At 36.8% G+C, this 19988-nt stretch overlaps 1 protein-coding gene across 2 annotated transcripts in view; it reads right to left on the reverse strand.

Moving 5' to 3' along the window:
* The window catches only part of SLC25A12 (solute carrier family 25 member 12), a 96394-nt gene that overhangs the window by 40303 nt on the left and 36103 nt on the right, over positions 1-19988 (reverse strand). For both annotated transcript variants that reach the window (XM_045779859.2, XM_045779878.2), the window contains 5 exons: positions 18907-19046; positions 5326-5472; positions 3035-3173; positions 2293-2386; positions 608-692 (listed from right to left, as the gene is read on the reverse strand). In XM_045779859.2, the coding sequence (XP_045635815.1) occupies positions 608-692; positions 2293-2386; positions 3035-3173; positions 5326-5472; positions 18907-19046 (605 nt within the window). The remainder of the gene's footprint in view (positions 1-607; positions 693-2292; positions 2387-3034; positions 3174-5325; positions 5473-18906; positions 19047-19988) is intronic.

A 19988-nucleotide genomic window follows, 5' to 3' on the forward strand; every position in this document is an offset into this window, starting at 1 on the left:
GTATCACGGGGTTTATTTTCCCACTAAGATAGTATTTTTGAAATCAGAAATGGGACTGTATTAACTTTATGGGACTCAGAGCTATTGTTTAAATCATCCTTCAAGAAAAAAATGCTAATATTTTATCAAAAATGTAATAATAGTTAAGGTTTTCTTTCTGTTTCATTCATTACATAGTTTTCTTGTGTTATTATTGTAATCTATAAAGCACAATCTCATGAAAGATTTACTTCATTAGAAGAGCGTTTTGTATTTTAAAAGCCCAATGATTCAAAGTGAACTTAATACTAATATCTAAATGTCACTATACAAATGAAAGGAAAAGACTGCTTGTTTTAGGGAGAAGGAAGTCAAGCCCATGTATGTTTGCACTCTTATCTTCCTTATCTTAATAGCTAAAAGAAAAAAAACCCATAAATTTTGTTCCCCATAAAAATACTCCACGAGGGTGGGGGGTAACAATTCTATAAAGGTAATCTTTGAGCTAAGTAGAGTCTTTTCCTGGAAAGTAGTTTTTCATTTTCATAGCGTTCACAGGCTCTAGGCTGTTGTGTACCTATGATTTTAGCATTTTTGAAGGTGATTCTATCTGTGAGACTCCTCCTACCTGTCTCTGAAGTTCTGCCAGGTTGTAAGGTAAGGCCCCCTCGGCCAACGGGGCTATTCTCTCAATATCTGCCAAAGTCAAGCGCCTTCAGGCAAAAACATGGGAAAGGAAAATTGTTAGACACCAACAAACTCCTCATACCAAGATCATATTTCTTCAGAAAAAAAGGAGCAGAGAAAAGAGCTATGCTTTAAAAGTAGTATTTCTCTATTTACCCATATCATTTTTTAGTGGGAAAAAAAATCTCCAGGCCCAGGTTCCCACCACAAAAAGCAAAAGTCCCCAGAAAAATAATGTGGAGTACACGATTTAATAAGACTCCAACGATAGATAATAAAAGAGCTAATATTACCAGAAGCGAAGTATAGACATTGACAGTTCATACAAACTAAACGTATTCCTTTAGCGTACATATTTAATGCATAGGTACAAAGTACCTTGAGAAGGATAAACACAAAACTGATAAATATTAGTGGCCTTTAGTGAAAGGCACAAGTAGAAGAGAGACTTTTTACGCACAAAGGTAGAAGAGAGACTTTTTACGCTTTTACTCTTTTAAGCTCCAAGTTTAGAACCATGCACTACTGTTTTCAAAAAATTTACTTAAAAATAAGTATGTTCCATGAACGAGGTAGGTCACTTCAGATCCAGTTTTGAAAAGCACTTTTTTGAAATCGTTTATTATCATGAAGGACGCTCAGAACCTTTGCTAAAAATGTGAATTCTAGATGGATGAGACATGGACTGATAGTTCATGTCAATCACCAAAGATGGGCTGGGATGTTTATTATCATCTCCAGCCCAACAATTCATTATGTAGCGTGAAGGCAATAAATCACCCAGGTATACTCAGCTTCTATTAGTCCTCAGCTCCAGGGTTAAAACCCATTTTTCAGATATTCCTACACTTAAATAACTACTAAAAGCATCTAAAAAGACCTTATTACTTAATAGAGCATAAGTCCCCTATCCCACAAATCCTGCCAGAGATGAAGGTTTTTCTTTGGGGATTTGCAAAAGAACTTTGCAAATTAAAAACTCACAATGTGCTTTGGTTTTTTTAGTCTGTAAAATGGAGGCATAAAACATGTGAGCTTGTCCGTGATGGTAACTATGATGATAATGTCACAGACATACTTCACAAAAATGATACCCTCTAACACAAAATGATATATACTATTCAGTAAAATGACCATTTACAATGAACCAAAAAGATGATAAGACTCCTGAACATGTCCTTCAGTTTATTTGATAAACTTAGCCAAATTTTCACAAGTCTCTTACATTTAATCGAGTCCAGATGAAATCAATTTTTCCCATCCCTCTCTTACCTCTCACTTCCTCCCACTCTCATTTTTCTTCCTTGCCCAATTTCCCTCTCTCAGGCCCCTTAAGCTAACCTTGCTCTTTTCTTTTATCTCCCTCTCTCCATCTCTTCCCTCCCTTCCCCCCACCCTTCCTTTTCACTTTCCTCTCGTCCTTTCTCTCCAGCCATCTTCCTGACCTAAAGGCTTGTCTTCCTCTGTCTCTCCCTCCTCCCCTGTTTCTCATATTGCCTATCTCTCTTCTTGGAATTTGTAGACTGAATAGACTACTGTTAAAATGAACTGAAAGCATACCTCTGCTTTACATGTTAAAGGAACCATCCTATAATAAGTATCACAAAGAAGTATTTGAATAGTTACCCTGTAGCATTATATAAGTCTGCAAGTTGGTAGAGGATATCAATTTCTAGTGGAGTGACCTGTCCATAGCGTATGGCACTCTGGGCAAATTCCTCTAGAAGAAAAAGAAGGTATTTTAAAATCTTAAAAGATTCTTAATATGCTTCTACTCTAACCAACCATAATCTGAAAGCTAAAGGCATCTTAGCATTATTTTAAAAATCTAAAACTGAATTTAAATACCTAAGTTCAACTATGAAATTCTGAAAGCTGGCAAAAGATAAAATGTTAACATCATGAACAGCAAAAACAGATCAATTAATTTCAAAGATAAAGCAATCTCTTTAGAATCCTCTCTCTTGTATTTGCTTTGGTATCCAGGGTTACAAGATAAAAGAATTGGCTCTTCTCCAATCACCTAAAACACCCTACTACAATGTAGCAAAAAGAATGGGCTTGCCCATCTTCCTGTGGCAACTCTTTCCTAGAACAAACAAGCTGCCGCTACACTGCCCCTGACCAGTTTGACAGCCTGCACCAAGGTTCTTTTCAGAACTGTCAAAGCCACTTTTCCATTCTGACCCCAGCAGCCCATTAATTCCACCTGGATTTTTGGAGACCACTAGGGCCCAAATAAAGCATATACACATAGCAACATACTTTCTAGATCTGGCTTCAGAGTGGTAAACAGATCAACCTCATGCCCTAGATAAAGAAAAGCAAAAATGCAGATTCAAATCAATGCATATTTTTAAAATCTTACCCTTTGTGACTTCAACATCCTTCCTTGTGCCGGCTAGGGTGCTATATATCTTACGAACAAGCTCCATGTTATTCAGTAAGGAGTTAAATGCATTGAAGTACGAGAAGCTAACCTGATGTGAGATACTTCCTCCAGCGGCCTAGGAAATGACAATACAAGAAGTTTGAAAAACAAATGAAAACAAAAAAACGTATAAGGACGCTACACTTTTCCCAAAGAAGATCCAAAGGAGTCCTCATTATTAAAGTGATTAACAACCAGTCCATAAGTACAGAGTATCCTACTGAAACAGTGCATTTCACGCCCTCAGGGAGGTCTATGTAATTTAGGTTTTAAGGAAGAAAGCAACATCTGGAAGTTGGACTTCACAGTTCATCTACCTATAAGGTCAGAAACAACAAACACAATTACCACAGATCAAAAACAATGGTTTATTTAAACAGGATTTTCAAGATCCTCAACTATGGAACTCTTGCTAGTCCGGCGTAATTCAAACACAATGTACAACATAAGGAATATTTTTTAAACTTGCTTTTATTCCTATACACATACACAAAACCCGGTGCTAACTTTACATTTTAAGACTATTTCACTATATCAACTCTCCTAACCTTTTTTTTTTTTTAAAGGCCACTGTTATAATTAAGATATTTAACAGTCTGTGCTGGGCTCTGAATCTACATCATGAAAGGTACAACCACCAAAAACTCCAAAATATGTAGGGACAATCTAGGGAGGATTAATTCACCAGAAATTACATCTTTGGTGGAACGGTGCAGAAGAGACTCGTGCCTGTGGAGCAACGGGGGGCAATGTGGCCTTCATTACTTCTGCAGGGTGAGGAGCTAAGTTCTCCCTCTGCCCACCAGTTGGACATAAACTCAAAAGACAATACTTTTCATAGTTTGTAAAAGCCTAATTTCTAAGCCAGGAGTCAGAGGAACCCATATGATTAAAAACATTCTCTATTAAAAATTCAAGGAAATACTTATGGAAATACCAGCATGACCTTAATCATAAAGGTCTACTAAGAACAGTGTAGGTAATGATGGGCAAATGCATCCACCCCTCACACACATACCTTAACCCAAATATAGATGATATGTGTATTAGACTGAATTTGGATGCCAGTGACCCAAAAGCAGAACTCAAATTATTTAATACATTCCTTCAGGAATTGAAATGCCATTTGGTAAGTTGAAGCTATAATAGGTCTATGTAACCCAATTGGAAAAGATTAAATGGGTCCCTTTACTCCAAGGCACTGAGCGAGTCCTTCCCTCAGGATATCTCCCCCTCCTCCCCACAACTTTCCTCCCTCTCTCCCTTTCTTTCCTTCCTTCTCTCATATTTTGGCTGGGGTATGAGGTAAGGGTTCAGGGAGTGCGAGATGGGTGTCAAGGAGGTGAAATGTGTAGGACAAGGTGACATGCTCCATGTTCAAATTCACTGAAGAAAAAGAACAGAAGTTGATCTTTCTACCCTGGTCTAAATCAGGGATAATGATCTTCAGCTGAAACAACAAAAGCACTCATTGGCTTCCCTCCATTTAAAACAAGCAGCAATCAAAAACTTATACATAAGTACAATGCATAACAAGAAAACTGGTAAGTGAGGAAAGTTTCACCACTCTTTGTGAGGAAGTGAATGACATCAGTTTGCTATTGGTCCAGATGATTACTTTGTAGAGATTAGCAGTTTGACAGAACAAAAAAAGAAAAAAACAAAAACCGTCTGGTCCATGCAGACTGAATGCACAGGTGAAGGGGCAGAGAGAGGAGGGAGCCACAGAGGCTGATGCCCACATATTTCCTCCATACCTTCTGCCACGGCCATGGTTATTAAAACAGTGTAGAGGCCAGTGATGATTCCTCTAGCAAACAGCACCCTGCAGGCAACAAAGGAAGGAGCCATCTTTATAGCAAGGCTTTGGGAGCCTGGTGGGATGGAAAGAGCCAACGTGATAGCAGTAGTGTCTGAGAGAGGTACTGCCACTGGAAAAAGTAATTACACACTCTTGTCTACAGAGTGTTTTCTTTAGCTGGACTCTATAAATGGAAATACACAATTTGGAAATATATGAGAGCAAGATGGTGGCTCTGAAAAAGCTATGATCCGGAGAAAGACTGTTCACCATCACACCCACCTCCCTTACACATACCTGTTTACCTTCTACGACCAAACAAAAAGTTAGAATAGTTAAGAGTCCAGTGGGTCCAAGGAAGCAAGCCAGGACCCAGTGGTTCAAATTTTTAAGGAAATAGAAAATGAAGTACTTGCTTTCTACTTACTGAAACTAAATTCTCCTCCACAAAGGGAGTAAGCATGTGAGACCGAATGGTAACCATGATGTCACTGAAATCCAGACCAGAAATCATGCCACTTTTGCTTTTGTCTTTGAGCGCAAAGGCTTGTCTTGCATGTTCCAATTGTAGCTCCTAGAGAGAAAAGTTAGAAATAGGACATTAGATTGGTCAAAGCACATCCAAATTGCATGTTTTGAAAAAGGACATTCTTCCCCTACGTGCACTTATACAGAAATCAACACTGTACAGCTCTGAATTTACAATAAAACTTTTGATTTCTTTTAAAAGGAACACGTTTTCCTGAAAACGTACTACACACTATTCCTCAGAAGAACAAAGCACAGCATGGCAATAAAGAAAAGGGAGGAGGAAAAGACCCTTCATTTACCTGAAAAGTTTCCAGCACTGAAAACTGTTCTGTGCTTTACTTCGACTTTTAAAATGTATTCTGTCCTACTTGAAGGCATTCTTATCCAAGGGTAATTTCTGAATTAAAAATTTAGATTCATTTTCAGTATTTCAATTTAAATACTGCAATCGTAATGTCTCTTTGTCCCTCTCAATGAATTAGAGACTATTTTTCAAACAATTTTTAAAAAATGAACTTCGTGAGAAACTCTACTGACTGGTAAGGGCAGTACTTAGTAATTCTAACATGAAAGTTAGGAAGAACAAACCGATAACTAGTGTTCAGCTATCACTCTGTCTTTGGGCGGCAGTTACTCATAAACTGTAAAATAATCCAGAAGTTTGCTGAACTTTCGAACTAGTGGGCAGCCGATTTTTGTCATAAATGATATCAACAAGAACAATAAAATGTGCCAGTAATACTCGAAACACTATACAAAAGTCAAAACTGGAGCATTTCTGCCCTGAGGACCCATAACATAATCCAAGTAAATCTGTTATCACAACATAATGTGCTATGGATGCCATTTTCACCCTATTTGCAACTCTAGAAATAAAATTCATATCTAAATACCTAAATATTATTCACAGATACTGCAATTTTCATTACCATTTATTTATGCAAGCCTACACATCAATGTTGCTTTTTTTGACATTTAAAATAATTTTGGGGGGCGCCCAGGGGTACATTTGGTTGAGCGTCCAACTCTTGGTTGGTCATGATCTCAGGGTCGGACTCCCTGCTCAGTGCAGAGTCCGCTTGGGATTCTCTCTCTCACTTTGTCTCTGCCCCTCCCCACTGAGCGCACATGTCTGTGTGTGTGTACTCTCTCTCTAATAAATGATCTTTTTAAAAAACTAAAATAGTTTTTGGCAGAAGTCTCACCATTTTACTAATTTATTTTCCTATGGGTCTGTGATAGCTCAGTAGTAATTCAAAGACATTTAAATTACCTTAGGTGTTTGTCTCATAACTCAGCAAACTATGTATTTGTTTTATGTGGCTTTCTCTCTTTGCATGATATTTAACAATTTTTTCACAATATGATTTTATTAATAAATAGTATGAATGCATCAGTGATAACTGTGAACATTAAATTCTTTTAAACATCCATGTCTTGGCTTTAATATTGTAACATCGGACTCTATAGCACTATAACTAAACATGAAAATAGTTCCCATTTCCATACACAGGTGTTAAGCTATAATACCATTTACATATTATTATGGACAAGGTTACCTTTGGAATAATATTCATTTGGACAACCACAATTCAATGAATATTAAACCAAGCAAGAAGTGGGCTATGTTCAATATGCTCTAGATTTCAGGTTGTAATATTTAATGTCATTTAAAACTTAATTTTCTTTTTTTTTTTTTTTTTTAGGATTTTATTTATTTATGTGACAGAGAGACAGCCAGCGAGAGAGGGAACACAAGCAGGGGGAGTGGGAGAGGAAGAAGCAGGCTCCCAGCGGAGGAGCCTGATGTGGGTGGGACTCGATCCCGGAACGCCAGGATCACACCCTGAGCCAAAGGCAGACGCTTAGCGACTGAGGCACGCAGGCGCCCCAATTTTCTTATTTTCTTTAAAGGGACATATTTTTTTTTAAGATTTTATTTATTTGAGAGAAAGCGTGTACACAGCGTGCACAGAAGGAGAGTGAGCAGAGAGCCCGATGTGGGGCTTGATCCCAGGACTCTGAGATCATGACCTGAGCCGAAGGCAGACATTTACTGACTGAGCCACCCAGGCATCCCAGCAACAGAACAGTTTTTTTTTGTTGTTTGTTTTTAAGATTTTATTTATTTATTTGACAGAGAGGCAGCGAGAGAGGGAACACAAGCAGGGGGAGTGGGAGAGGGAGAAGCAGGCTTCCTGTCGAGCAGGGAGCCCGATGCGGGGCTCGATCCCAGAACCCTGGGATCATGACCTGAGCCGAAGGCAGACGCTTAAGGACTGAGCCACCCAGGCGCCCCAACAAAACAGTTTTTAAAATATTTTTTCTTAGCAGTTTGGCAGGCTAGAGACAAGTATATCAAAACTACTAAATCTTTCAATAGTCATAACTTAAAAAAATTAAATGATAACATTGAGGAAAACATGTAAACATGTAACATCTATCATCAAACATCTAAATGTTTGGATTTTCTTGAAAAGAGCAACAGGAGTGGAGAAACTAAAACTTAACTGGTAAGTACAAAATAAACAACCAGCATGATTTGACAGTTTTCTTCCCCCCACTTTTTTTAAATTTCAACTCTGAGAGAAAATTGACAAAATCATAATATATTTAAAGTGTGAAACATGATTTGATATATGCACACACTGTGAAAGGAGCCCCACCAAGTTGAATAACACACCCAACACCTCACACAGTTATCCTTTTTTATGAGAACACTCAAGTTCTACTCTCTCAGCAAATTTCAATTACACAGGGGCGCCTGGTTGGTGTAGTCGGTTAAGCGTCCAACTCTTGATTTCAGTGTAGGTGGTAATCCCAGGGTCCTGAGATCGAGCCCAGCGTCAGGCTCCGCTCTCAGTTTGTAGTGTGTTCAAGATTCTCTTCTCCCTCTGCCTCTCCCCACCCACACTCTCTCTAAAATAAAATCTTTTTTAAAAATTTCAATTATACAATAAAGTATTATTCATAGTCACCATGATACACGGTACATCCTCAGACCTTACTCATGTTATAATTGAAAGTTTGTACCCTTTTCCCAGCTTCTCCTGCTTTCTCTCACCACACCCTCCCCAACCCAGCCCCTGGAAACCACTATTCTACTTTGTTTCTAGGTGTTCAACTTTTTTTTAAGATTCTACATAGAAGTGATACCTTGTAATATGGCTTTCTTGTCTGGCTTATTTCAGTCAATATAATGCCCTCCCAAGTTCATCTGAGTTACTGCAAATGACAGGACTTCCTTATTTTTTAGAGCGAATAATATTCTAGTGTGTGTGTCTCTGTGTGCGCATACAGACACACACACACACACACACACACACACACACACACACACACACATTTTCTTTATCCATTCATCCGCCAGTGGACACTTAGGTTGTTTCCATACCTTGGCTATTATGAAAATGCTACAATAAACATGTGAATACAACTATCTCTTTGAAATAGTGAGTTTTTGTTTCCTTTGGATACATACCCAGAAGTGGGATTGCTGGATCATAAGGTGGTTCTATTTTTAATTTCCTGATGAATATTCATACTGTTTTCCATAGTGGCTATCCCAGTTTACACTGCCACCAACAATGTACAAGGGTTCCCTTTTCTCCACATCCTTGCTGGCATTTGTCATCTCTGGTCTTTTTGATAATAGACATCCTAACAAATATGAAGTAACAGCTCATTGTGGTTTTAATTTGCATATCCCTGATGATTAGTGAGGTTGAGCAGCTTCTCATATACCTCTTGGCCATTTGTAGGTCTTCTTTGGGAAAATGACTTCAGGTCCCCTGCCCATTTTTATTTTTATGTATGTATGTATGATATTGAGTTGTATAAGTTCCTTGTATATTTTGGATATTAATCCCTTATTAGATATGTGGTTTGCAAATATTTTTTCCCATTCCAATGGCTGCCTTTTCATTTTGTTGATGGATTTCTTTACTATGCAGCTTTTTATGTTGATGTAGTCCTACTTGTTTATTTTCACTTCTGCTGCCTTTGCTTTCAGTGTCAAATTGAAAAAAAAAAAAAAATCATTGCCAAGGCTGAAGTCGAGGAGATAACCTACTATGGTCTCTTCTAGGAGTTTAAAGTTCCAGGTCTTATGCTCAAGTTTTTAATCCATTTTGAGTTGCTTTTTGTGTATGGTATAAGATAGGAGTTCAGTTTCATTCTTTTGCATGTGGATATCCAGTTTTCCCAACACTTTATTAAAAACACTACCCTTCCTCCTCTGTATATTCTTTTTTGTCAGAAATTAATTGACCATATATGCATGGGTTTATTTCTGGGCTATTTTGTTCCATTGATCTATGTGTTTGTTTTTGAAAATACCATACTGCTTTGAGTACAATAGTTTCATAATATAGTTTGAATTCAGAAAGTATGATGTCTCCAGCTTTGTTCTTCTCAAAATTGCTTTGGCTATTTGGGATCTTTTGTGGTTCCATACAAATTTTAGCACTGTTTTTCTATTTCTGTAAATAGTGTCATTGGAATTTTGATAGTGACTGTGTGGAATCCATAGATCACTTTGGGTAGTATGGACGTTTTAAAAATATTAATTCTTCGAATAAATGAACACAATTATTTTTCCATTTATTTGTGTCTTCTTCAACTTCTTTCATCAATGTCTTACAGTTTTCAGTGACCAGATTTTTCAGTTTCTTGGTTAAATTTATTCCGAGTATTTGATTCTTTTTGATGTTCTACAAATGGGATTGTTTCTTAATTTCTCTAATAGTTTGTTGTCAATGTATAGAAATGCAGCTGTTTTGTATATTATTTTGTACCCTGAAACTTCCCTGAAGTCATTTATTAGTGTTAACAGTTTTTGGGATATGTGTGGGTTTTTAGGGTTTTCGATATATAATAGCATGTCATCTGCAAAAAGGGACAATTTTATTCCTTCCCTCCTAATTTGGATGCCTTTTATTTCTTGTTCTTGACTAATTGCTCTGGCTAAAACTTCCACTACTTTTTAAAAAAATAAAAGTGGTAAGAGTGGGCATCCTTGTCGTGTTCCTGATCTTAGTTAGAGTTAAAACTTTTAGCCTTTCACTATTGAGCAAGATGTGAGCTATGGGCTTGTCATACATGCACTTTATTATGCTGAGGTATGTTCCATCTATACCTAATTTGCGAAGCATTTTTATCATGAAAGGATACTGAATTTTGTCAAATGTTTTTTTCTGTATCTGTATCTATTGAGATGATATGATTTTGATTCTTCTTTTTGTTAATGTGGTATACCACATTTAATGATTTGCATATGATGAATCCTCTTAGCATTCCAGCGATAAATCCCACTTGATCATGGTGTATGCTCCTTTTAATGTATTATTAAATTCAGTTTACTAATATTTTGTTGAGGCTATCTGCATCTATCTTCATCAGGAATACTGACCTGTAATTTTCCTCTCTTGCAGAGTCCTCGTCTGGTTTTGGCATCAGGGTTAACACTGGTCTTGTAAAGTAAATTTGGAAGAAGTGTACCCTCCTCTTCTACTTTTTGGAAGAGTTTGAGAAAGACTGGCATTAACTCTTCTTTCAATGTTTGGTAGTATTCACCAGGGAAGCCATATTTTTCTTTGTTGGGAGGTTTTTAATTACTGATTCAATCTCCTTACTGGTAATTGGTCTATTTAGATTTTTACTTCTTCATGATTCAGAATTGGTAGGGTATATGTTTTTAGGAATTTATCCATTTCTTCTAGGTCATCTCATTTGTTGGCACATAAATGTTCACAGTAGTTTCTTATGATCCCTATTTCTCTTATCAATTGTAATGTCTCTAATATCTAAGTTGTTTTCCCCTCAGTCTAGCTAAACATCTGTCAATTTTGTTTATCTTAAAAAAAAATACAGCTCTTAGCTTCATTGATCTTTTCTATTGTCTCCCTAGTCATTATATTTCATTTCTTTCTGCTTTGACTTTTGTTATTTTCTTCCTTCTGCTGAGTTTGGCGTTAGTTTATTTTTCTAGTTCCTTGAGATGTAAAGGTAGGTTCCTTATTTTTCCTTAATGTAGGTGTTTATTACTATAAACTTCCCTCTTAGAATTGCTTTTGCTGTATCCCATACATTTTGGTATGTTGTATTTTAATTTTCATTTGTCTCACGATATTTTTTTCTTTTCCTTTTGATTTATTCTATGATTCATTAATTATTCAGGAATGTATTGTATAATTTCCACATATTTGTGATTCTGTCCTCTTATACTTTCTTCTTTCTCTCTACTCACTCCATCCTTCCTATCACCTCCAACCATATCACCCTTCAAATGAAGCAGGAATTTTAGGTATTTATTTCAACCTTAAAATATCGTTGAAAGTAATCCCCACAGAAAGGATATTCCTAAGCAGCATCAGAAAGAGACACGGGTCCACTCTCTGTCTTACATATGTTTTCCCTTACTCACTCCTCTTTTTTCCCTCTTTTGTTTTTTTAAAGATTTTTCATTTATTTGCCAGAAAGAGAGAGACAGCAAGAGAGGGAACACAAGGGGAGTGGGAGAGGGAGAAACAGGCTTCCCGCTGAGCAGGGAGCCCAATGTGGGGCTCGATCCCAGGACTCTGGGATCATGACCTGAGCCAAAGACAGACGCTTAACAACTGAGCCACCCAGGTGCCCCTTTTCCCTCCTTCTTTATGTTTTTGTCATGTCTTTATCTTCTCCACGTATATGTCTCAGTCTCTCAGAAATATCCAGTAGAAACCATGGACGTTATGAAGCCTTATTAATGACACTCAGTATTGAAGAAAATGTGGACCTTTATATGAAAGACAAAGCAGAATCCTCATTGCAAGAGTAATGCTGGAAGAATAGATGTTCTATTTTCTATTAGGTTAACAATTGGAGAACTCCTATGTATCTTTTAAAGATACACAGTAAAAGTATCACAGATGAAACCGTAGAGAGTATGGGATTGGCTTCCGAATGATCCAGGAGGGAGCACAGTGGAGACTATACAAAATAAGAGTGGCCAACAGTTGGGGCGCCTGGGTGGCACAGCGGTTAGGCGTCTGCCTTCGGCTCAGGGCGTGATCCCGGCGATCTGGGATCGAGCCCCACATCAGGCTCTTCTGCTGTGAGCCTGCTTCTTCCTCTCCCACTCCCCCTGCTTGTGTTCCCTCTCTCGCTGGCTGTCTCTATCTCTGTCAAATAAATAAAATCTTAAAAAAAAAAAAAAAAAAGAGTGGCCAACAGTTAACAACTGCTAAAGCTAGTTGATGAGTGCATGGAAGTTCATTACACTATTCTATTTTTAAATATACTTGAAGTTTTTCAAAATAAAAAGTTTAAAAAATTAACATTAAGGACTTCAACGGAGAAGCAAAACAAAGGGGAAAAAAAAGCTTCCTATCTAAAGCTCTCCAGTTTATGTAGTATAATTAACATATCAGGGTAGAATCAGATCTTGTAAAATATATTCAGTAAGTGCAAGGGAACCAATGACAAGAACAAACCATCTTTAGAAAAATCTTAAAAAACACTAGTTGGAAGAACATTTCCTTTTTTCATTTTTTTTTTCAAGATTTATTTAAATTCAAATTCGTATAGTGTAGTATTAGTTTCGGGGGTCATTTCCTTTCTTAAATAATCATGTTTCAAATAAATAATATTTTCAACTTTTCCAGTTTGAGCACTTTACAACGTCAGTCAGGTAGGCACTAACCGTGCAAGTGTTAGAACAAGCACTGGGTTCTACAACCAACCACACCTAAAGGATATAGTTTTCCAACTGTGATCACACTCGCAAAGAAAAACAATACCCTAGGCTTATAAAAGATGAAATACACAAAGATACTCTAAAAAGATACTTTATCTAAAAAGATAAAGACACTCTAATAAATAAAAGATAAAATAAGTCTGCTTTCAGGTTTCAAGTGTGGATAGGGGAACTGAAGGAAAGGGTAAAAAAAAAAAAGGAAGCTATGCTCAAGTTAAAATGCATTTCTAACTATGAGATGAAAACAGCTGAGCTTCAGAAACTGTGGCACTGAATGAGAATGACCTAGTACATGTAACTCTGCTGTCTTCTAAAACTCCACTCTTCACGAAAATCACAGTAAAGGAACTACAAGCAGACACTGAAGGACAAAGAGAACAGAAAAGAAGATAGCAACTACATTTTTAAGATTAGAGAGCAGAAAGGCAAGTGACAACTGACTTAGCAGATTCAAGAAAACTGTACACGGAAAAAGCCAAAAAGCAATCCAATGTATATGACAGAACCCCCCAAAACACTCAGGAATGGCTACACTAGTACCCCTGGAAGTGACAGTGAAGGTGGAACTACAAGTAGGAAACTTAGATGGAAGTCTGTTTAAAATGCAGTTAGTCACCTGCATTGCTTCACCGTAGCCAGGATTCTGCCCTTTCCCAAGCCTGGCAGAAGACTAGAGGTTCACTGCCTAGAGAAGGTAACAGAGGGTCTCTGGACTAGGGGAGACAAGGCACAGCTGAAAGGAGGTAAGTCAATGAAACTCCATCTCCATACTGAATGTTGAGACCTCCAACCCTCTTGTCTTATTCAGGACCAGAATGTCAAAAGCCAGATGGAATATTCCAGGTGGGATGCAAAAAGAAAAGACCTGAACATACAGACATTAGAGGGTCCCCAATATAACAACCCAGCCAGCGAACTTTACAATAAGGTCTAGAGTTAATAAGTAGTACCGTGAACTCAAAGCTCCCAATAAACCTCACTCTTAAATATGAGCAGAGGACGAATGGCGAGCAGACATGAGTAAAGCCAAAGAAACCCAAACAAAGAAAAAGAAAGAAACTTGAAGAAAACAGACACTTTGCAGGGGGGAAAAAACAAACAGCTGCCTTCAATATCTTTGGAGAAGGGAGAAAAATAGCACATCCATGAAAAAAGAATATGTTCTTTTTAAAAAAGGAATATTCAGAAAGGAATATTCAGTTTTTAACTGAAAATCTGAAATGTAACAAAATTAAAAACTTAATAAAAGGTTCAACAGTAGAAGAGATGAAAAAAATAAATCATACATTTAATAGCTTTACCAGTCCTAGAAAGAAAGAAAAGTAATAAGAATATTTTCAAGAAAAAAAAAAAGAATATTTTTAAGAATTGAGGGACCAAAGTTTTCAAATTCAAAGAGCCCACTGAATGCCCTGCACCAAGAAATATCATCATGAAATTTCATTCTTTTTTTTTTTAAAGATTTTATTTATTTATTTGACAGAAACAGCCAAAGAGAGAGGGAACACAAGCAGGGGGAGTGGGAGAGGAAGAAGCAGGCTCCCAGCAGAGGAGCCCGATGTGGGGCTCGATCCCAGAACGCTGGGATCATGCCCCGAGCCGAAGGCAGACACTTAACGACTGCGCCACCCAGGCGCCCCCATCATGAAATTTCAAAATACCAAAGAAAAGAAAAGAAATAAAACCTGAAAACCCTCCAGAGTGAAAAAATGTTTCAGAACAGAATCAAGAATGAGAATGGCACTGGATTTTTCAGTGGCAAAATAGGAACCAAGAAAACAAAAGAGAAATGTTTTCAAAATTAGGAGGAAAATAAATCCTACTACAATTCTATACCCAGTAGGGCGGGTATACTCTATACCCACCCTGGGTGGCTCAGTCGGTTAAGCACCTGCCTTTGGCTCAGGTCATGATCCCAGGGTCCTGGGATTGAGCCCCATGTTGGGCTCCCTGCTCCACAAGTAGTCTGCTTCTCCCTCTGCCCCTCCTCCCACCTGTTCTCTCAATCCTTCTCTCTCTCTTTCAAATAAATAAATAAAATCTTAAAAAAAAGAATTCTATATCCAGTCATACTAAGTGTAAACACAGCAGAGGTTTACAGATATGAAAAGTCTCACAAAAAATTATTTTGCTTTCCTCAAGGAGCCCCTGCAGGAAGCATTCCACCAAAAAGAGGAAGTAAACCATAATAAAGGAAGAGATGGAATCCAGAAAAAAGGAGATTCAACATAAAAGAAAGACAAATGGATTCCCCACAATGAAGGCGAAGGGAGATGAAAGACTGACAGACTGACAGCTATGCAAAAAGTACAAAGTCCAGCCTCCAACCATGAAGCAGGTCAGAAAACTCCAAGAAAATGGTGCAGAAAAAAAAAGGAGAAGAAAACGGTACAGGGGCTATGGAAAACACTCCAGCAATTCCTCAAAAAGTTAAACATAAAATTACCGTATTATATAGCAATTTCACATCTGGGGATATACTCAAAAGATCTGGAAACAGGTATTCAAACAAATACATGTACTCCAATGTTCACAAGTGCTAAAAGGTGAGGTAAGAACAACCCAAGTGTCCATCGACTAATGAATGGACAGACAAAATACTGTATATCCATACAATGGAATATTATTTAGCCATAAAAAGGAATAAGGTAGTTATACATGCTACAACATGGATAATCCTTGAAAACATTATGCTAAGGGAAAAAAGGCCAGACACAAAAAGTCATATTGTATAATACCACCAAGAGTAGTCCTCCCTTATCCATGGGGGATATGTTCCAAGACCCTTACATGGATGCCTGACACCGCACACAGAACCAAACCCTATATATATTGTTTTTTCTCATACATACATACTTATGATAAAGTTTAATTCCTAAATTGGACACTGTAAGAGATTAACAGTAATCACTAAAATAATAAAATAGAACAATTATAACAATACATTGCAATAAAAGTTATGTGAATGTGGTCTCTTTCTCTCTTGCCCTCTCCAAATATCTTAATTTACTGTACTCACCCTTCTTCTTGTGATAATATGAGATGATAAAATGCCTAAGTGATAAGATGAAGTTAGGTGAATGATGTGAGCATTGTGACATAGCATTAGGCTACTATTGACCTCCTGATGATACATCAGAAGGAGGATTATCTGCTTCTGGACCGCGGTTGACCACAGGTACACTGAAACTGCAAAAAGCAAAACTGTAAATAATGGGGGGGGGGGTTACTTTATGCAGTAACTAACTATGCAGAATAGGTAAATCCACAGAGGCAAAAGGAGTTTGGTGGCTGCCAGGAGCTGAGGAGGAACAGGAATGGGGAGTGACTGCTTAATGAGTACAGAGGGGATTTTTTTGGTAATGAAAAGGTTTTGGAATAAGACAAAGCTGATAGTTGCACAACACTGTGAATTGTACTAAATGCCACTAAATTATGCAATTTTTACATGGTTAATTTTATGTTAAGTGAATTTTACCTTGATTTTTTTTAAAAAAAGAAAAAGCTCCTAGAGAGCTCCAAGAAGATGAAATTGATAGAATACCTAATATGTTGTAAACATATTAAAATGAGATGTTAATAACTGAGGCAAAATTTAAGAATGAATCAGCATTAATACATAGAAAACTAAACAAATAAGAAAAACTAGAAACCCTAAGAAAAGTAATTGTTTTAGTCATGCATAGTATTTATAAAATTATAGTAATTAAAATATGATTATTGATCTAAGCAGAATCATAACATAATTATATGGGTGATGGAGACAGAAAATATTCAAGTCTGTAGGAGACAGAGAGGGGTGAAAGAACCAGCTCCTAATCTTCCACAGTTCAAATTAAATGAAAAATATCTAAAAGTGAAAATTTTTAGAGTACAAGACCACAGAAGGCCTCATATAGCCAACACAATCTTGAGAAAGAAGAATAAAGCTGGAGATACCACAATCCCAGATTTCAAAGATATACTACAAAGCTGTTGTAATCAAAACAGTATGGTACCAGCACAAATATACACATAGATCAGTGGAACAGAATAGACAGTGCAGAAATAAACCCACAATTATACGGTCAATTAATCTACAACAAAACAGTAAAGAATATATAATGAGGAAAAGACAATCTCTTCTATAAATGGTGTTAGGAAAACTAAACAAAACTATGCAAAAGAATGACACTGGACCACTTCCTTACACCACACACAAAAATAAACTCAAAATGGATTAAAGACCTAAATTAACACCTGAAACCATGAAACTCGTAGAAGAAAACACAGGCAGTAATCTCACTGACACTGGCCTTAGCAACATTTTTCTAAATACGTCTCCTGAGGCAGGGAAACAAAAACAGAAGTAAACTATTGGGACTACACCAAAATAAAAAGCTTTTGCACAGCAAAGGAAACCATCAACAAAAGAAAAAGACAATGTACTTCAAGGGAGAAAATATTTGCAGAAAAACAGGCAGAGATGAATAGACTTTTTTCCAAAAAAGACATCCAGATGGCCAACACAGTCCGTCAAGCAACCAACTCTTGGTTTCAGTTCAGGTTGTGATCTCAGGGTCATAGGATTAAGCCCTGTGTTGGGCTCTGCTCAGCTCGGAGTCTGCTTAAGACTCTCTCACCTTCTCCCTCGGCCCCTCTACCCCCCACACTTTCTCTATAAAATAAATAATAAATCTTTTTTTAAAAAACACACCATGAGATATCATCTCACATCTGTTAGAATGGCTAGTATTAGAAACACAAGAAATCATAAGTATTGTTGAGGATGTGGAGAAAAGGCAAGCCTCATGCACTGTTGGTGGGAATGTAAATTGGTACAGCCACTGTAGAAAACAATATGGAGGTTCCTTGAGATAATTAAAGACAGAAACACCATACAATCTGGTAATTCCACTACTGGGTATTTACCCAAAGAAAATGAAAACACTAATTTGAAAAGACATGTGAACCCCTATGTTTATTGCAACATTATTTACAATAGCCAAGATACCTGGAAGCAACCCAAGTACCCCTCTATAAATGAATAAAGAAGATGTGATATATATGTACAATGGAATATTATTCGGCCATAAAAAAGAATGAGATCCTGCCATTTACAGCAGTAGTGACAGACCTAGAGGGTATCATACTAAATGAAATAAGACAGACAAAAACAAATCCCTTACGACTTTACTTATATGTGGAATCCAAAAAATAAAACAAATGAACAAACAAAGCAGAAACAGACCCATAAATACAGAGAACTAGTGGTTGCTAGAGAGGAAGTGTGTAGGGGGTTGGGCAAAGTGGGTGAAGAAGAGTGGGGTGTATAGGCTCCCCATTATGCCATGAATAAGTCAGAGATGAAAGGCACAGCATAGGGAATATAATGAATGGTACTATATAGTAACATTGTATGGTGACAGACGGTAGCTACACTTGTGGTGAGTATAGTATAGGCAATCACTACGTTGTTCACCTGAAACTAATTTAACATTGTGTGTCAACTATATTTCAATTAAAAAAATAGATTAAAAAAAAGAAGTGCCAACACAAGTTTATTATTTAAAGCTATAGAAGTAATCACTGAAAGAAACAATTACAAGAGTTTTAAAAAATTGCCTCTGGGAGTAGGAAATGAAAAATGGGGGTGTAATGCCACAAGGAATTGCTATTTTTGGTAATAAACTTAAAACTAAAAAGGAAGGAAGTGGAGGAGAAATGGTATGTATTGACAGCAGTTATGAAAACTAAGCTCACCTGGAGAAACTGTGTGAATTCTGTGTAGTTAAGATGCTTCTTCCGATTATGCCCAAAATGCAGTCGGATAAATTCACAGTCCCAGTTAAAAGGGATATGATGATGAATAATAGTCTGTCCAAAAATTTCTTTGACATTTTCTTAAAAGGGAAAACAAAAATAAATAAATTATATCTGGAATAAGTAGTTTAGTCCACTGCAATGTTCCTACAGAAAGAAATTAAGAGAAATTTCAAGTCAATATTATCTGCTTCTATTAAGATTAGCTGCAAAATTTTTTGTGCCCAGAAACCCATGCACAGGAACACAATTGATACAAAATATAATTTTACACTTAAGATTGTGTACCATTACATATAAGGCCATGAGATTCTTAATTTCTCTTGATTTAATTTTAATTAGGAAGTGATTTATATCTTGCACTATAAATGGCTGCTACTTTGCATTCCAGTATAAAATCAATAGTGTTTTCCCGATTCCTCAAGGAGTCGAATTAAGCCCTTTATCAGAAGCATGAATACCTAAATTACAGTATAATGCAATATTTGTCATACTAAGTATGGTTTGATTGAGGCTTGATTATTACATTCACACTAGCCTGAATGTCTATTGAAGATAGGTATAAGAAATACTACCAAAAGCATATCATTAGCTCAGCAGCAAGCACCTTATTAAAAGCTTCTGATATTGTCAAAAATATGGTCTTGACACAAGCTTCAAAATCCCCATAAAAAGCATGATTATTAGTCTCAACTATTAAAAATATTTTAAGATAAGTGAAATTAGTGATTCACTTTTAAATAAAGGACTAAACACAGTACACTAACTTTTAGATAGGAATCAGTCAGGCTATGTAATATACAACCAAAACCCTCTGACAGCTTGTCTTCATGCACTAACAACGTCAGTCAATTTCTTACACAGTTCTACACTTACTATAAAAGTCAATTCACAAATGACTGGTTACTTTAACAAGCATAGACTGGATAGCCTAATTTAGAAGCTCATGCCAAAAAAAAAAAAAAAAGAATCATTAGCAAAGTTAAGAAAGCAGGAAGCCTGTTTTACTGCTGTCTTAAGAA

This window comes from Ursus americanus, chromosome 1 (genome assembly GCF_024610735.1).
Source record: "Ursus americanus isolate L20-20 chromosome 1, mUrsAme1.1.p, whole genome shotgun sequence".
Classification (NCBI taxonomy): domain Eukaryota; kingdom Metazoa; phylum Chordata; class Mammalia; order Carnivora; family Ursidae; genus Ursus; species Ursus americanus.